Here is a 19,357-nt window from a genome sequence, read left to right on the forward strand (position 1 = left end):
CACAGCACCTTGTGCGCCAGGTGAAGCCGCCTCTCACCCACCCACCACCAGCTACAAATATGATTTTGGTCTAAATAGGATTTAATTTAATTAACTTGTTTATTTCACATTTTTTACTGTGTATAAAATATTTATGTTACAACTAACTGCTGAACAATTACCAACAAGAAGACACTGGAACTCACCAAAAAAGATGCCCCACATCCAAAGACAAAGGAGAAGCCACAATGAGATGGGAGGAGGGGCGCAATCACAATAAAATCAAATCCCATAACCACTGGGTAGTTGAGTCACAAACTGGAGAACACTCATACCACAGAAGTCCATCCACTGGAGTGAAGGTTCTGAGCCCCACGTCAGGCTTCCCAACCTGGGGGTCTGGCAATTGGAGGAGGAATTCCCAGAGAATCAGACTTTGAAGCCTAGCGGGATTTGATTGCAGGACTTTGACAGGACTGGGGGAAACAGAGACTCCATTCTTGGAGGGCACACACAAAGTAGTGTGTGTATCGGGACCCAGGGGAAGGAACAGTGACCCCATAGGAGACTGAACCAGACCTACCTGCTAGTGTTGGAGGGTCTCCTGCAGGGACGGGGTGACTCACTGCAGGGACAAGGACACTGGCAGCAGAGGTTCTGGGAAGTACTCTTTGGTGTGAGCCCTCCAGGAGTCAGCCATTAGCCCCACCAAAGAGCTTGCAGGCTCCAGTGCTGGGTTGCCTCAGGCCAAACAACCAACAGGGAGGGAACTCAGCCCCAGCCATCAGCAGACAAGCGGATTAAAGTTTTACTGAGCTCTGCCCACCAGAGCAACACCCAACTCTACCCACCCCCAGTCTCTCCCATCAGGAAGCTTGCACAAGCCTCTTAGATAGCCTCATCCACCAGAGGGCAGACAGCAGAAGCAAGAAGAATTATAATCCTGCAGCCTGTAGGAGGAAAACCACATTCACAGAAAGATAAACAAAATGAAAAGGCAGAGGACTATGTACCAGATGAAGGAAAAGATAAAACCCCAGAAAAACAACTAAATGAAGTGGAGATCAGCAACCTTCCAGAAAAAGAATTCAGAATGATGATAGTGAAGATGATCCAGGACCTCAAAAAAGAATGGAGGCAAAGATCGAGAAGATGCAAGAAATGTTTAACAAAGACCTAGGAGAATTAAAGAACAAGCACCTAGGAGAATTAAAGAACAAACAAACAGAGATGGACAATACAATAAGTTAAATGAAAAATACTCTAGAAGGAATCAATAGCAGAATAACTGAGGCAGAAGAATGGATAAGTGACCTGGAAGACAGAACGGTGGAATTCACTGCCACAGAACAGATAAAGAAAAAAGAATGAAAAGAAATGAAGACAGCCTAAGAGACCTCTGGGACAACGTTAAACGCACCAACATTTGCATTATCGGGGTCCCAGAAGGACAAGAGAGAGAGAAAGGACCTGAGAAAATATTGGAAGAGGTTATAGTCAAAAACTTCCCTAACATGGGAAAGGAATTAGCCACCCATGTCCAGGAAGTGAATAGAGTCCCAGGCAGGATAAACCCAAGGAGAAACATGCCAAGACACATAGTAATCAAACTGACAAAAATTAAAGGCAAAGAAAGATTATTAGAAGCAACAAGAGAAAAATGACAAATAACATACAAGGGAAATTCCGTAAAGTTAACAGCTGATTTCTCAGCAGAAGCTCTACAGGCCAGAAGGGGGTGGCATGACATATTTAAAGTGATGAAAGGGAAGAACGTACAACCAAGATTACTCTACCAGGCAAGGATCTCATTCAGATTCGATGGAGACAAGCAAGAGCTAAGAGAATTCAGCAGCACCAAACCAGCTCTACAACAAATGCAAAGGAACATCTCTAAGTGGGAAACACAAGAGAGGAAAAGGACGTACAAAAACAAACCCAAAACAATTAAGAAAGTGGTAATAGGAACATACAAATCGATAATTACCTTAATGTTAATGGATTAAATGCTCCCAAAAAAGACATAGGCTTGCTGAATGGATACAAAAACAAGACCCATATATATGCGGTCTACAAGAGACCCACTTCAGACCTAGGGACACATACAGACTGAAAGTGAGGGGATGGAAAAAGATATTCCATGCAAACGGAAATCAAAAGAAAGCTGGAGTAGCAATACTCATATCAAATAAAATAGACTTTAAGGGCTTCCCTGGTGGCGCAGTGGTTGAGAGTCTGCCTGCCGAAGCAGGGGACACGGGTTCGTGCCCTGGTCTGGGAAGATCCCACATGCTGCGGAGCGGCTGGGCCCGTGAGCCATGGCCGCCGAGCCTGCGCGTCCGGAGCCTGTGCTCCGCAACGGGAGAGGCCACAGCAGTGAGAGGCCTGCGTACCGCAAAAAAAAAAAAAAAAAGGAAAATAGATTTTAAAATAAAGAATGTTACAAGAGACAAGGAAGGACACTACATAATGAACAAGGGATCAATCCAAGAAGATATAACAATTATAATTATATATGCACCCAACATAGGAACACCTCAATACATAGCTATAAAAGAGGAAATCGACAGTAACACAATAATACTGGGAGACTTTTACACCTCACACCAATGGACAGATCATCCAGACATAAAATTAATAAGAAAATACAAGCTTTAAATGACACAATAGACCAGATACATTTAATTGATATTTATTGGAGATTCCATTCAAAAACAGCAGATTACACTTTCTTCTCAAGTGCCCATGGCAGATTCTCCAGGATAGATCACATCTTGGGTCACAAATCAAACTCAGTAAATTTAAGAAAATTGAAATCATATCAAGCGTTGTTTCTGACCACAGCACTATGAGATTAGAAATAAATTACAGGGAAAAAATGTAAAAACACAAACAAATGGAGGCTAAACAATACGTTACTAAATAACCAAGAGATCACTGAAGAAATCAAAGAGGAAATCAAAATCTACCTAAAGACAAATGACAAAAAAAATGACGATCCAAAACCTATGGGATGCAGCAAAAGCAGTTCTAAGAGGGAAGTTTATAGCAATACAAGCCTACCTCAAGAAGCAAGAAAAATCTCAAATAAACAATCTAACCTTACACCTAAAGGAACTAGAGAAAGAAAAACGAACAAAACCCAAAGTTAGCAGAAGGAAAGAAATCATAAAGGTCAGAGCAGAAATAAATGAAATAGGAACAAAGAAAGCAATAGCAAAGATCAATAAAACTAAAGCTGGTTCTTTGAGAAGATAAGCAAAATTGATAAACCTTTAGCCAGACTTATCAAGAAAAAGAGGGAGAGAGCTCAAATCAATTAAATTATAAATGAAAAAGGAGAAGTTACAATGGACACCGCAGAAATACAAAGCATCATAAGAGGCTACTACAAGCAATTCTATGCCAATAAAGTGGACAACCTGGAAGAAATGGACAAATTCTTAGAAAGGTATAACCTTCCAAGACTGAACCAGGAAGAAATAGAAAATATGAACAGACCAATCACAAGTAATGAAATTGAAACTGTGATTAAAAATCTTCCAACAAACAAAAGTCCAGGACCAGATGGCTTCACAGGTGAATTCTATCAAACATTTAGAGAAGAGCTAACACCCATCCTTCTCAAACTCTTTCAAAAAATTGCAGAGGAAGGAACACTCCCAAACTCATTCTACGAGGCCACCATCACCCTGATACCAAAACCAGACAAAGATGCTACAAAAAAAGAAAATTACAGACCAATATCACTGATGAATATAGATGCAAAAATCCTCAACAACATACTAGCAAACGGAATCCAACAACACATTAAAAGGGTCATACACCAGGATCAAGTGGGATTTATCCCAGGGATGCAAGGATTCTTCAAGATACGCAAATCAATCAATGTGATGCGCCATATTAACAAACTGAAGAATAAAAACCATATGATCATCTCAGTAGATGCAGAAAAAACTTCTGACAAAATTCAACACCCATTTTATGGTAAAAACTCTCCAGAAAGTGGGCACGGAGGGAACCTAACTCAACATAATAAAGGCCATATATGACAAACCCACAGCAAACATCATTCTCAATGGTGAAAAACTGAAAGCATTTCCTCTAAGATCAGGAACAAGACAAGGATGTCTACTCTTGCCACTATTATTCAACATAGTTTTGGAAGTCCTAGCCATGGAAATCAGAGAAGAAAAAGAAATAAAAGGAATACAAATTGGAAAAGAAGAAGTAAAACTGTCAGTTTGTGGATGACATGATACTATACATAGAGAATCCTAAAGATGCCACCAGAAAACTACTAGAGCTAATCAATGAATTTGGTAAAGTTGCAGGATACCAAATTAATGCACAGAAATCTCTTGCATTCCTATACACTAACAACGAAAGATCAGAAAGAGAAATCCAGGAAACAATCCCATTCACCATCGCAACAAAAAGAATAAAATACCTAGGAATTAACCTACCTAAGGAGGTAAAAGACCTGTACTCAGAAAACTATAAGACACTGATGAAAGAAATCAAAAATGACACAAACAGATGGAGAGATATATCATGTTCTTGGATTGGAAGAATTAATATTTTGAAAATGACTCTACTACCCAAAGGAATCTACAGATTCAATGCAGTCTCTATCAAATTACCAATGGCATTTTTTACGGAACTAGAACAAATCTTCTTAAAGTTTGTATGGAGACACAAAAGACCCCGAATAGCCAAAGCGATCTTGAGGGGAAAAAAACAGAGCTGGAGGAATCAGACTCCCTGACTTAGACTATACTACAAAGCTACAGTAATCAAGACAATATGGTACTGGCACAGAAACAGAAATATAGATCGATGGAACAGGATAGAAAGCCCAGAGATAAACCCACACACCTATGGTCATCTAATCTATGACAGAGGAGGCAAGGGTATACAATAGAGAAAAGACAGTCTCTTCAGTAAGTGGTGCTGGGAAAACTGGACAGCTACATGTAAAAGAATGAAATTAGAGCACCCCCTAACACCATACACAAAAATAAACTCAAAATGGATTAAAGACCTAAAGGTAAGACCAGACACTATAAAACTCTTAGAGGAAAACATAGGAAGAACAGTCTTTGACATAAATCACAGCAAGATCTTTTTTGACCTACCTCCTAGATTAATGGAAATAAAAACAAAAATAAGCAAATGGGACCTAATGAAACTTAAAAGCTTTTGCACAGCAAAGGAAACTATAAACAAGATGAAAAGACAACCCTCAGAATGGGGGAAGATATTTGCAAATGAATAAACGGACAAAGGATTAATCTCCAAAATATATAAACAGCTCATGTAGCTCAGTATTATAAAAAACAAACAACCCAATCCAAAAATGGGCAGAAGACCTAAATAGACATTTCTCCAAAGAAGACATACAGATGGCTAAGAGGCACATGAAAAGATGCTCAACATCACTAATTATTAGAGAAATGCAAATCAAAACTACAATGAGTTATCACCTCACACCGGTTAGAGTGGTCATTATCAGAAAATCTAAAAACAAATGCTGGAGAGGGTGTGGAGAAAAGGGAACCCCCTTGCACTGTTGGTGGGAATGTAAATTGATACAGCCACTGTGGAGAACAGTCTGGAGTTTCCTTGAAAAATTAGAAATAGAACTGCCGTATGACCCAGCAATCCCACTACTGGGCATATACCCAGAGAAAACGATAATTCAAAAAGACACATGCACCCCAGTGTTCATTGCAGCACTATTTACAATAGCCAGGTCATGGAAGCAACCTAAATGCCCATCGACAGACGAATGGATAAAGAAGATGTGGTACATATATACAATGGAATATTACTCAGCCATAAAAAGGAACGAAATGGGGTCATTTGTAGAGATGTGGATGGACCTAGAGACTGTCATACAGAGTGAAATAAGTCAGAAAGAGAAAAACAAATATCATATATTAATGGATATATGTGGAATCTAGAAAAATGGTACAGATGAACCAGTTTGCAAGGCAGAAATAGAGACACAGATGTAGAGAGCAAAAGTATGGACACAAAGGGTGGAAAGCAGGGGTCGTGGTGGGATGAATTGGGAGATTGGAATTGACATGTATACACTAATATGTATAAAATAGATAACTAATAAGAACGTGCTGTATACAAAATAATTTAATTTTAAAGAAGTAAAATATGTTGCATAAAACATTTATTTACTTTTGGCCGCATGGCTTTATTTTTATTTGCCATGGCTTGCGAGATCTTCGTTCCCCAACCAGGCATTGAACCTGCACCCTCAGCAGTGAAAGAGCAGAGTCCTAACCACTGAACCACCATGGAATTCCCTAAATAGGATGTTAATTCTCTTTTAGACAAACGCTTCTTTATGCGTCTTTTTCCCAGGCTGCTGGCTGCAACCCCGTCTGCGATCTCCTTGAAGGGGAGTCTTCCGAGGGCATCTTCTTCAGAGCCCCATCAACACCTTCTCCCCCAAAGAGTTAACAAGATGGGGGTGAACTGACCCTTGGCCTTGTGGGCCACCAAGTTGGGGCTCCCCGTCACCCCTTCCACCCTCTGTCCCTGGGGAAGCGGCCTGACACTGGTTCCCTTGGCAGATGGGACTGTTTCTGCAGACGACAGAGGTGTTTTGCTCTGCCTTCTCTCTTGTCTCTGAAAAATGCTGGCACCCCCCAGCCCTGCAGCCAGCGAGCGAGGCCCTAACAGGGGTCAGTGACCGGGAGAGCTGCTTCATGGCCAAGAGCTGGACCTTCCCTCCTGCTGAGAACTCAGAAGCTCTGGGCCAGGAACGGTGTCAGCAGGACACCAGGAACATCTAGATCCTCCAAGTGCCTTGGGAGTCTCCGTGCAGAGAAAGAAACTCTGAAAAACAGCCTCGAGGAATTTACGTTCTAACAGGGAAACAAAACAAATCCGTGTGCTCTTTGGAAGTATGGCAGGACCACAGTGATGATGACAAACGATGCAGTTCGAGGAAGCAGCGAGAGAGGAAGGAACAGGTTAGACTGGGATAGAGGTGAGGTTACTGAAGGGACAGAAGAGGTGGCTTCAAACTCATGCTGAGGAGGGTAAGGGAGCAGAAGCAGGGCGGGCAGGGAGAGGGCATTGTCTCCTGGGCACAGAGCAGCTGGGGCGCAGCCTCACAGAGCAGGGCTGAAGGATCAGAAGAGGAGGGAGAAGCCTGGAAGGTGCAGCAGTCGGTGAGGGTGGTGGAGAGGAGAGAATCGCAGGGGAGGTTTGTGTACACACAGCAGCAGCCCCCGGTGCTCTAGGCAAACAGGTAGTTCAGTGCATAGAAATCCTGAGAAGCAGGTGTTCTGTGTGTGTGTGTGTGTGTGTGTGTGTGTGTGCAAAGCACATTTCAGCTTTCTAACCCCAATACTTCCTGCTCTTCAAATAGGATGGGGGTAAGGTTTAGGCAGCACCTACAGAAAATTGCCAGTGGATCAGGCAAATGCCTGGAGGCTGACCAGGGCTGCTGGGGAAACCACGGGGACAGTCTTTAACCCGGTCCTGCGAAGTCCCAGCTCATTTTCTGCTGAGACAACAACACGCGACCAGGCTGACAGAGCACAGCTTCTTGAGGAAAGAGCTTCGTGCCCTGCTGTCCAGCTCCAGCCCAGGTGCAGCCCAGGGCATGGGGCAAGGCTGGGTGGAACGAAGTTGAAGGGTGGTGAGAAGGGCAGGGGAAGCTATAAACAACTCTGAGGGGAGGTCACTGAGGTCTCTGGGCCCCCTCTCTAAGACGGTTCTAGAACCGACCAGTCTCTGAGACAAACCTGAAACCAACCCAGTTATGGTTGGTTTCTGATAGATCTGTCCGGTCCAGTTTGAGGGCCAGAAGCTCACAGCGTGAAAGCCACTGGGGGCGATCGTCTGAGTCAAGCTGGGTGAGTGTTGTCTCAGCAGACCTTTGTAGACTGTGGAGAAGGGGCGTGTAGGCCTGTCGGGGGCGCCGTGACCCCGAACAGGAGCGCAGTGCTCGGCAAGCACCCCTGGGCGCTCTGGGAGGCTGGGACCTGCCCCAGGAACCCAGGCGGTGGAGCAGAGGCAGGGAGGCCTCCTCCAAACCCCTGCTTTAGGACGAAGCTAAGTGCAGGGAGCCTGTTGCCGTGGAAGTTTTTCCAACCCCTGAAAAGGCGCAGGCGGTCTCCAGTGGGGGAGAGAGGGCACGCTAACCGTGAAAACCCTCTGCAGGGACTCAGGCCCCCTGGCTTGGTTTTCAGCGTGGCCCCCGACCAGCTACACAACCCAGGGTTGGACGCTGAACCTCGCTCTGATGAATGGGGCTTCCTGTAAAACTGGAAGCAGCAGCCCATTTTGCAGCCTTAGGGCCAACACCAGCTAAAAGCGCAAGTAAGAGCCTGTGGCGTCCTCACAGCGAGGCCGGGATGCCGCGTGGTCAGCTTCCCTCGGTGGTCAGTTTGCCTCGGCCCTCTCCCTTCCTCTGGAAAACAAAAGGCAGCAGGTGACCAGACTCTAAAATAAGACCCTGAACCCTCAGGGGTCACCATCCTGGATGCCGGAGAAGGGAGAGAATGCTTTTGTTCAGCACAGTCCTGAAAGGTAGATGACTGTAGGGGAACAGATGTCCAGAGGCCTCTGAGAAAGAAGGTGAAAAAGAGAGGAAATGGTCCCCCATAGGAACCTGTGGAGCTGGTTTCCGGGTGCCGGTCACAGGGCTCGGGAACTGGAGGGAAAAGGGAAGGATGGGTGTGGAGAAGGACCAGGGCATGGCCCCAAATCAGTGCCCACCTGCACCGGAAGGGCCTCGCTCAGACCCATCTTTGATCCACGGGGCTGCGCTCTGCCGAGCTGTGGCTGGAGGATAAGCCCAGGGCTTGTCGGTGGAGGTGACCTTGGGCTCGGGGCTTCCAAAACAGGAGGAAAGATAATCCAGGCTCTTCAACTCCCCACTCATCCCTTGAACCCTTAGGGCCAAGAAACAATACCAAAGATGACAGGCCAGGAACTCAGGGCTGGAAGTCAGAAACAGGGCCCAGAACCAGGCTGGGGAAAACCGAGTGTGTGTATGTACATCTGTACCTGTGCAATGGCAGTCACCGTCAGACACCTAAGAGAAGGACTGTGAGAGTCCAGACCCAGAGAGCAAAAACCAGCCTAAGAAAACGGTGTCCAAATGATGGCCTTTCTGGGGTGGGAGTGCAGAACGGAACAGTTCCCCAGGAGGGAGAATAAGCTGGCACAGACTCACCTGCTTGCTTTGGCCACAGTTACACCACCTGGTGGGCAGATCATAAAGCCGTGTGTGGGGTGGGCTGCAGGTGAGGGAGCTTTCTGCAGGCACGGAGCAAGAAGCCCTGCCGACAGCTGGGGCAGGCTACACGGACTGGTTCTCAGACGCCAGACCCTTACCTCCTTGGTGTATTCACAGAGTAAGGAAGAGACTGCTTTCTCTTTGTTGATCTCAACAGCCAGGGGAAGGAAGGTGCGGCCTTAGCAAAGTTGAAATGGTAGTCACTAGGCGGCTTGAATCCATTCCTGTCCAAAGGAGTTGTATGTTATAAGCTCTCAGGCTTATGAGTTTTTGACATTTAAATTTTAAACAAAAGCCACCCTGAATAGTCACCACAGTACCTGAAATTTTTAGCACTAATAAAAGATATAAAAATATGTCAAAAAGAAAAGCAATTGAAGTCACTGTCCGTGTAAATGGAGGGAAGCAGGAAGCCAGATTACTAAAAACAAGCAGATATTCCCGTTTAACTTTTTAGAAAGAAGTATATGATTTGTTTTACAGAACTAGTGACAGGCTTTACTTCCTAGTTGAGGCAATTATTAAAGTCAGTTTATATTTCCCCAGCCCACAATCGGGAATTACCGAGTAATTAATAATTGGTGGTCCATAAAAGGGGCCCTGTGCCCTGTAGGACATCACACGTGAACATGTCAGGGGAACGGTGACACAGCCCCCGTGAGATCAGGCCTCAGGCCCGTTTGCAGGGTAGTCGGGCAAGAAGCAGAGTCAGAGTTTTCTCTTTCGGAAGCCTGGAACCCATCTCTTTCCTGGTCTTATTAAAAGTAGGACATGATTTTTTTTTTTTTATAAATTCGTTTTATTTATTTATTTGACTGCATTGGGTCTTTGTTTCTGTGTGAGGGCTTTCTCTGATTGCGGCGAGCAGGGGCCACTCTTCATCGCGGTGCGCGGGCCTCTCACTGTCGCAGCCTCTCTTGTTGCGGAGCACAGGCTCCAGATGCGCAGGCTCATTAGTTGTGGCTCATGGGCCCAGTTGCTCCGCGGCATGTGGGATCCTCCCAGACCAGGGCTTGAACCCGTGTCCCCTGCATCGGCAGGCAGATTCTCAACCACTGTGCCACCAGGGAAGCCCTAGGACGTGATTTCAAGTTTAAAACCACAGAGCACATCTAGCCAAGTAGTTCTCAGTTTTTCTTTTGTTAAAAGTTGTAGAGCCCATCATTCAAATGGCTACTTACTATAGAAAAATACACAAGAACCAGTAAAAACGGTTCCCTGTAGCAGGTGGGGGCATTGGGTGGAGAGGGCGGGAGGGAAGCAAGACTTCTTTTCATATAGCTTGACTTTTGAAACCTATGAATTTATTGTCTCTTTGAAAAAGTAAAACACTTTTTTAAAGCTGGAAGCTCATCATGTAAAGTGGCTACAGCAGAGCCCCCTGGGCAGGAGACGGTGGGAGGTGAGGGGGGCAGAGGCCCTGCTCCCGTTTCTCTCGTGCTGTTTCCATTTGCTCTGCACTTGGACACCAGTGGGCCTGACCTAATCTTACATGTTCCTTCTGGGGAAATTAAAGCCCAGGGAGCCAGGCCATCTCTCCGTCTCTCTTTCCATAGGACATATTCAAGAAGGGCTAAGTAGTACTCCATTGTATATAGGTACCACATCTTCTTTATCCATTCATCTGATTCAATATCCTATGACAAACCATAATGGAAAAGAATATGAAAAGGAATGTATATATATGTATAACTGAGTTGCTTTGCTATATACAGCAGAAATTAACACAACACTGTAAATCCACTATACTTCAATTAAAAAATAGATTAAGAAAAAAAGAAGGGCTGAATACACTCCCCAGAAGAAAGAATACACCCAATCCTTTTTTGAAAGATTTATTTTCAATTAAAAAATAAAAGTTATCTTAACATATCTGCATGGCAGCTTCAGGGATGGAAACTTAATGAAGCAAGAAAAACAAGGTTTATCAGTTCTTGGGTCACCTGACCACCTTACAATGGATACAAAGGCACACGTGTCTTCAAACAAACTTTATTCTATTAACTCAGAACTCCTTCCCCCAACTCTTATTTGCCCACCCTCACCAACCCCGCCCTGCCAAAAAAAAAAAAAAAAAAAAAACAACCAAAAACATTAAATTCTCTTTTAAAACTACAGAAATAAGTGCTGAGTCAGCAAGGAACCTGGGTGTGCTGCCCACTCCTGCATCCTGCTCTGCTTTGACGGCTGGCTGTCCAGAGGCTGGCTGGAGCATCCTCTACCACACCGGGGGGCTTGGACCCGGACAGCCCCACGGCATCACCCCAGCTGGGGTCGGCAGTTCCAAGGCACTGTGTCCCTTAGTCAAGGGCATCCGTGGCTAAAGCAGCCTTTCAGGAAGAACAGGCCAAAGCCAGCAAGTCTTCCTCAAAGTCTCGAGGTGAGACCTGTGGGCAGGAGGGAGGGAGCCGGCGGTGGTCTTCTCCCCCCAAGTTACCGGCTATCGGAAGCTTTCCTCTCCCTGGTCTCCCTGCATTCTCTCTTTCCCTTCTTCCCAGTCTCCCCCTTCCCGCTCCTCGCAAGAGTTTTATTTTAGCTTGATGGTGGGGGTTCCGAAGAAGCTACTGGCAACTCCTGGGGCTGGTCTAGGGGCTCAGCCACCTCTGCGGGGACACCATGCACTTTTGGTTTCTGCGTGTCACAGAGCCCCTCCTGGCCCTGGGAGGGCTCCCAGAGCTCCTTGCTCTGGGCCTGGCTGTTCAACTTCTCTTCAGCTTCAATCTCTTCTGATGTGGGGATGGAGTTCTTCTTGGGACGACCTTTGGGTTTTGTGGGCGCTTCCTGTCCACCTTTAAGAACCTACGTGGGAGAAAAACAGTCATCAGACCTGAGAAATAACTCCTTCCCTCCCTTTCCCACTCCCAAGGCCTCTAAACCGTTCCTTCCCAGCAGTGAAGTCGCAAGTTATGGCAAAAAGTATTCTCCACGGGTCACCTGCAGTCTACAAAGACAGCTGCATCCATGAAAGACTCAACGCACTTTTAGTCAATATCACTTCTATTGGTGTTAAATGCGATGATCATAAGCACATGAAAAAATCCAACTTCAACGACGGGGAAGGAAATGGAAATTAAAATATGAATGTGATAAGTTGACAACTTATAAGGAAAAGACAATACGTGTAGCAAACAGGAAAATTAACACGCATATGCTAGTGTGAAAGTGTAATTGGTACAGCTTTTTCAAAAGACAATCTGAGACTGCAAATCAAAAGTCTGAAAATGTTCATACCCTTTGACACAGAAATTCCATTTCTAACAATTTAGCCTAAGGAAGTCATCAAAGATTGGGACAATGATTGATGGGCAAAAATGTTCATCACAAAATTGGTTATAATCGCAAAAATCGGTTCTAACAGCAAAAAACCATACTCTAAGGCTTCCACCCTGTGATTGAATACATAATTATAGTATATGGCAAAGAGAGAACACTTGAAAACCATTACAGCCATTATATAGGAGAATGTATAACAACATGGGAAATATTATTAATATATTTTTGTGAAAAACGTTCTAAACCAGCATAATTTAATTTGGTGGCTAGACAACTGCACACCACCCTGTTTGTAGTCTCAGGATCATGGATAATTTAAAAGTTTTTCATTGTTTTTTTTTTCTGTACTTTCTAATTTTTCAACAATGATCACGTATAAGTATTTCTGAAATCAGAAGAAAAAGATGTCATGAAACATGGTTTTCTAGTGTTCAAAGAGGCAGTAGCGCACAGAAGAGAGTGTTCTAGCTTTGAAAGTGGAATAACTAGATGAAATTCTAACTGTGCTCCTTATCCACTTTCTCTTTGGGACAGTCCTTTAAAGACTCTGAGCCTCAGTCTCCTAATCTGTAAAATGGGGATAAGCATACTTTCCTGCACAGGGCGATGGTGAGGGGAACCAACAGGTAATGTAGGGTAAGGGCCAGAAGTGTTCCTGAGTGTTCCAGAATCTGCCTCCCACCCTCCTTGCCTGGGTGACTCCACTGAGACAGTGCCTCTCCTGGGAGCCTGACCGGACCTCCCAAGTCCAAGTTAAATGCCCTGTAAGCATCCTATCAGAGCACTTTTCAGATACGCCTGTCACTGCATGTTTACTTGCCTGTCCCTCCCACCCAGTCCCTGCACACAGCAGGCGTTCAACGGCTGTCATCGAATGAGCTAACCTTTCTCAACAGGCCTTTCCATAGAATTGAAGAAAGATATAAAGTAAGCAAAATAATGATAACCCAATGGCCTTTACTGATTGCAAATGACTTGCACATTTATTATCCCAATTCGTGACTTACATAAGAGTCCCATGAGGTAGGCAGGGATAATTTTTAAAATATTTTTATTACTTTGGGTTATAACAGGCACTCCTTCTTCCACTGGCTCTGAACTCTGGCTGGTGTAGCTGTTGACCTGGGCAGCTCGTGAGAAGGGCTTCAGGAGGACCTGGATTAGCACAGATACACAGAAGTGGGATGTACTTTCGCTACTTCCACACCTTTTGTAATCTCAGCTTCCCCACTTGAACTGAAGCTCTTTGAAGGTAAATCCTGCATCTGTCCCTTGCTTTGCGCTCCAAGCATCTAACTTGCACCTAACTTTCTATGCAGTTGTTAAACATTTACTGACTATATCTCTTTCCTCTTAAGAGCAGCAGACCTCCGGGTGCTGAATTGTAAGAATGAGTGTAGTAACTTGATAAACCATAAATTCTTTTTTTTAGAAAAAGCTTTATTGAGATATAATTCACATACCACACATTTCATTCATTGCTAGTGTACAACTTAAGTGATTTTTTGTATAGTCGCAGAATTCTGCAGCTCTCATCAGAATCCAGTTTTAGAACATTTTCATCACCCCCAGAAAGAAAGCCCATACCCGTTAGCAGCCACTCCCCATTTCTCCCCTGCCCGCCAACCCTAGGCAGCCATGAATCTGCTTTCTGTTTTTACAGATTTGCCTGTCCTGGACATTTCATATGAAGGGAAACATACAACGTGTCGTCCTGTGTGACTGGCTTCTTTGACTTATCTTTCCAAGGTTCATCCATGTTGTGGCATGTGTCAGTACTTCATTCCTTTTTTTGGCCAAATAATATCCGTTGTATGGATATACCACAATCTGCTTATCCGTTCGTCAGCTGACGGCCACTTGGATTGCTTCTGCCTTCTGAATACGGTGGGTAACGCTGCTGTGAACGCGGGTGTACAGATACCTGTTTCCGTCCCTGCTTTCACTTCTTTTGGGTATATGACCAGAAGTGGAATTGCTGGGTCAAATGGTAACTCCGTGTTTAACCTTTGGAGGAATTTCCAGGCTGTTTTCCAAAGCAGCTGCCCCCTGTTCCATTCCAGTCAGCAGAATACGAGGGTTCCAGTTCTGCTCATCCTCGCCAACACTTGTTATCATGTCTTTTTGATTCTAGCCATCCTAGTGGGTGTGACGTTGTACTGCATTTTATTTTATTTTTTTAATTTTTTAATTTTTTTGCGGTACTCGGGCCTCTCACTGTTGTGGCCTCTCCCGTTGCGGAGCACAGGCTCCGGACGCGCAGGCTCAGCGGCCATGGCTCATGGGCCCAGCCGCTCCACGGCATGTGGGATCTTCCCGGACCGGGGCACGAACCCGCGTCCCCTGCATCGGCAGGCGGACTCTCAACCACTGCTCCACCAGGGAAGCCCTATAATTCATTTTGAGTTAACTTTTGTATATGGTGTGAGGAAAATCGTAAGTTCTCAATAAAAGCCTCCTTTTAGCTGGGCATCTGCTCAGCCACCGTACTTTCAACCCAAACAGCTAACACAGAGATGTGAAGGGGACCTCTAACAAGATATAGATGCTGACAGAATCAATCTCTGGGCAGAAGACACCCCTACATTCCTTTTCATATAAGTCAGTATCTGATTTTGATTTCAGTCTGAGCACAGGCTGTTGAAAGCGCCCAGATGTGCCGAGTTGGAGTTGACATGTTGAAAGCAGCCCCACCGGCTATGAAGGAGGTTATACACACACAACTGAGTTGCTCCGTGTAGTAATCAAGTTGTAAAAGGGCAGGTCTAAGGAAGCCGCCTAATTGGCAAAAGAAAGTCCATCCCAGGGCTTCCCTGGTGGCGCAGCGGTTGAGAGTCCGCCTGCCGATGCAGGGGACACGGGTTCGTGCCCCGGTCCGGGAAGATCCCACATGCCGCGGAGCGGCTGGGCCCATGAGCCATGGCCGCTGCGCCTGTGCCTCCGGAGCCTGTGCTCCGCAACGGGAGAGGCCTCAACAGTGAGAGGCCCGCGTACCGCAAAAAAAAAAAAAAAAAAAAAAAAGTCCAGCCCGGCAATTAGAGAACACCACCTACACAGCTTGGCTAGACCCCACCTGGCTGTTTTCCCACAGCAGGAAAAAAAATCAAAACCATCAGACCATTTTCTAAATGGAATAGAACATTCCAGCACAAGCAATAACTAGGAGATAACTACCCTCTTGGCTGCTTTCCACACTTGACCTCTGACCCCTGCCTCCGAGCATACCTGCGACACGCAGTGATCTCACAGCCACCCCACACCAGCAACTACACACTCGCGTGCCCCCTGCGGCCCTTCTCCCAGGACCCCTCCTCCCCAGGCATCCCCAGAGCCCAATTAGTCCCCTTGGTCCAGAGAGGCCAGACAGCCCCTTGCTGGTGAGGTCACACACCTCTGGGAAGAACACCTAGCCCACCATCTACTTGTATTAGCCAGGCCCGCTGGCAGCCTCCTTCGAACTCTAACACTAGATTCTTCCATGTCCTCCTGCTGAGGATGTCAGGACCAGGCCTCTCCATTCTTGCGGACGGGCAAGACAGGTGGCTGGGGGACAGGCACTTTGATTGGAGAGCCTGGATGTCGGAGAGGAACCTTCTGCCTCTTCCATTTCTCAGGCAGGAAACTGAGCAGACGGACTGGTTTGTCATGGTGGAAAAGCAACCTAAGGCAGAGCTGGGATATATGAACACAAAACCCGGATCATTTGAATCTAACACTTTTTTTTTTTTTTAATTTTTTGGCTGTGCCACACGACATGTGGGATCTTAGTTCCCTGACCAGGGATTGAACCCATGCCCCCTGCAGTGGACGCACGGAGTCCTAACCACTGGACCGCCACGGACGTGCCCTGAACCTAACACGCTTATCAGTATTTCATTGCATGTATGTAATGCGCAAAGAATATGTACAATGTGAAGCTGATATTTCTTTTTATTATTTATTTACTTTTTGGCTGCACTGGGTCTTAGTTGCGGCACGCGGCATCTTCGTTGATAGTCCATTGTGCTGCGCGGGCTTCTCTCTAGTCGTGGCGTGCAGGTTTTCTCTTCTCTACTTGTGGCGCACAGGCTCCAGGGCACGTGGGCTCTGTAGTTTGCAGCAAGCGGACTCGAGCTGAGGCGCACGAGCTCAGTAGTTGTGGCGCGAGGGCTTAGTTGCCCCGCGGCATGTGGGATCTTAGTTCCCTGACCAGGGATCAAACCCATGGCCCCTGAGTTGTAAGGCGGATTCTTTACCACTGGACCACCAGGGGAGTCCCTGCAGCTGATATTTCTGACTCCAGTATTTATCTGCACTTACCCGATCTCCCAGCAGATCCTAGGCCATGGACTCATTAACCCAGTGCTTTTTTTGCCCCCTTTTCTCTGTCTTTATCTGCAGCTCTATGGAACGGTAAGAGCCATGTAACTGACAATATTTCCCCAAAGCTGAGAAGTTCGCAGTCTCCAGTAGCAGATCTTCCGCCTGTAGGTGGGATGTTCCACTCAATTCAAGCCTGAATGCTAAGGCGCTGACAGGGGAAGGCCGGCGGGCGGGGAATGAGGACGCACAAATGCCCAGGACTGTCTTAACCAGAGTCCCGGCAGCCTACAGAATTCATTTTCGGGTTATCTCTCCTGGCCTCCAGAAGTTTACATTTTCTGGAGACATGAATTCTATAGATAGGTAAATAACTCTAAAAAAATAAGAAGAACAAGAATAACAGCTAACATTTCTTGGCTGTATCCTGTGGGGTAGGCACTGTTCCGAGTCCCACAGGGACTGGCTCAGTTCCCTCATCCGCATCCCTATAAGGTGGACGTTAGGCATTTAATGATGAAGAGGCAGGCATGCAGAGGTTAAGTCACCTGCCCACGATGACATGGGTAGCAGCTGGTAGCAGCTTCCCGGAGCTGTTGGCTGGAGACTTTCGGTGAGAAAGATGATGATGCACTTGGTACGTGGCCCACCCGGTTCCGTGACTAGGAAAGGAAGGTGCCGCCCATCTGGACCCTCTGACGGAACAGAACTGTGCTTTGGAGCTGAAAAATACCACTGAATGATGAGGTACTTCCGGTCTGCCGCAGAGCCCAGTGGACCCTACTGGAACCAAAGCCAAGCAGAAACAGGATGGAGGGTGAGCATCCCACCGAGTGTGCAAGGTCACATTTTCCTAACCTGCTATAGGTCACACATGTTGACTGGTAAAAACTAGTCAGAGATGCTATCTTGTTTCTGGCAGCACTGTCCTTGGCAGAGTGCAAATAACTCTGAGAAGCAAGTGCTAATCTTTTTCCAGTTCCGACGAGGTTACTTGCCTTGAGACATCTTTCTTACTCAATTATCCTTTTCTTCCCCAGTCCCTGCAGAGACAGCCTTGAAAGAGTTTTACCAGGAGAAACTATGAAGCAATCAGGATCCCAACAACGCCTTGCTGTCCTGGAGGAGTAAGGATGTGACCCACACCCAAGCCACTTCGCTCTCATCTTCACTCCAGCCGTTCTGAGGTCCTTCTAGCGCCCCACGTACTCCTGTGACACCCTTCCCGCTTTCACCCGGCACGTGTCTATTCATCCGCTAAACCCAATTTAGACGGCACCTCTTCTGGGAAGCCCTCCCTTCTTTACTGATTCTGAACCTTGTCAATCCTTCCACTGTTGCCCTGATCACTCTGAATAATGAGTGGCTTACAGGTCTGTCTCCCCCACGTGACTGAGTACCTTCTTTGAATTTTATTTTTTAATGGATGGGTTGGTGTCTTATGGTCGCCTCTCCATTGCCTGGTGAAAGTAAGTGCTCACGAGATGAAATGAAATGGAGTCTTGTTTCCCAAAGGGGCCTGAATCCGGTTGGCCCGTGGAATGCTCTCTGAAGTTAAATGTGCGAAGTTACTTCCATTTTGTTTCATACGACACTGATAACCATCGACACCCCGCCCACGGCTACGCCAGCAGCGCAGTGGCTGGTGGAAAACAGGTGACGTCAGAGGCAGAGGCACACGTGTCCCCCACAGGCACCGGGCGATGCTGGCACAGATGGCAGGCTGTCAGTTCGTTCACAGTCTGATGCATGAAAAGATCGCCGATAACCAACTTAAACAATGTCTCTGCCACTCAGGAGACATTGATTGATTTCGATGATAATGATGGACAGGGAAGGAGGTGGGTGGTGGAACTTGCACAGAAAGCGGTGAAGAGACTTGCCCAAAACCAGCCACGGAGGGGCACGCCTGGGAACACGGCCCAGTGTTGCCAGCTCCCAAATCTGGTTCCCTTAGAGATCAATCCCCCAAAAGGTTTCACGGGTGTCTTAGCAGTCTAGAAGTTGGGGAGCAACAGTGTATTTAATCGAATCTTATTTATCCTTCAGTTTCACCTTCTCCCTGCAACCTGTCCCAATACCTCTCCTCTGGACTCTTATGGGGTTCTAAATCTATAAATAAATAAACAACCAGCACTTAATTACAGTGTGCTCCTTTGCTGCTTCCTGGACCTCGCTTCCTCAACTGGATCATAAATTCCCGAAGACAGGGCTCTATTTTGTTCCATGACTTCCTATAGTACCTAGGACGAGGCGTGGTTCACAAGAGACGCTGAATACGTATCTGTTGATGCATGCAATATATGTGTGTTTGTACATGTGTCTGGCATTGCCACCTCCATCTGAAAATCCTTCCACCTCGGGGGCAAGTCCACCCAGAGGAAATGATGAAATTTGCCCAGGAATTTTTTTTCTAGGGGTATAATAAATGCTGCTTTGGTGGCTTTCCTCCCATTTCCATTAATACTCATTTGCAATTTATTTATCTATCTAGTCTTCTCTTTCTTAGCAGGCAATAGCAAGAACTAA

At 46.1% G+C, this 19,357-nt stretch overlaps 1 protein-coding gene and 1 long non-coding RNA gene across 3 annotated transcripts in view; one reads left to right on the forward strand and one right to left on the reverse strand.

Moving 5' to 3' along the window:
- Positions 1 to 11,078: 11,078 nt before the first annotated feature.
- The window catches only part of BARX2 (BARX homeobox 2), a 69,951-nt gene continuing 61,672 nt past the window's right edge, over positions 11,079 to 19,357 (reverse strand). Inside the window, exon 4 of the mRNA XM_032638798.1 lies at positions 11,079 to 12,055. Coding sequence (XP_032494689.1) covers positions 11,789 to 12,055 — 267 coding nt within the window. The 3' untranslated portion in view covers positions 11,079 to 11,788. The remainder of the gene's footprint in view (positions 12,056 to 19,357) is intronic.
- On the forward strand, positions 13,618 to 18,974 carry LOC116757373. Of its 2 annotated transcripts, none has more exons than XR_004350940.1 (3): positions 13,618 to 13,781; positions 16,910 to 17,645; positions 17,869 to 18,974. It is a non-coding gene; the product is annotated as an uncharacterized LOC116757373 (long non-coding RNA). The 2 variants fall into 2 exon arrangements; XR_004350941.1 differs by lacking the exon at positions 13,618 to 13,781 and adding an exon at positions 14,212 to 14,416.

This window comes from Phocoena sinus, chromosome 8 (assembly GCF_008692025.1).
Source record: "Phocoena sinus isolate mPhoSin1 chromosome 8, mPhoSin1.pri, whole genome shotgun sequence".
Classification (NCBI taxonomy): domain Eukaryota; kingdom Metazoa; phylum Chordata; class Mammalia; order Artiodactyla; family Phocoenidae; genus Phocoena; species Phocoena sinus.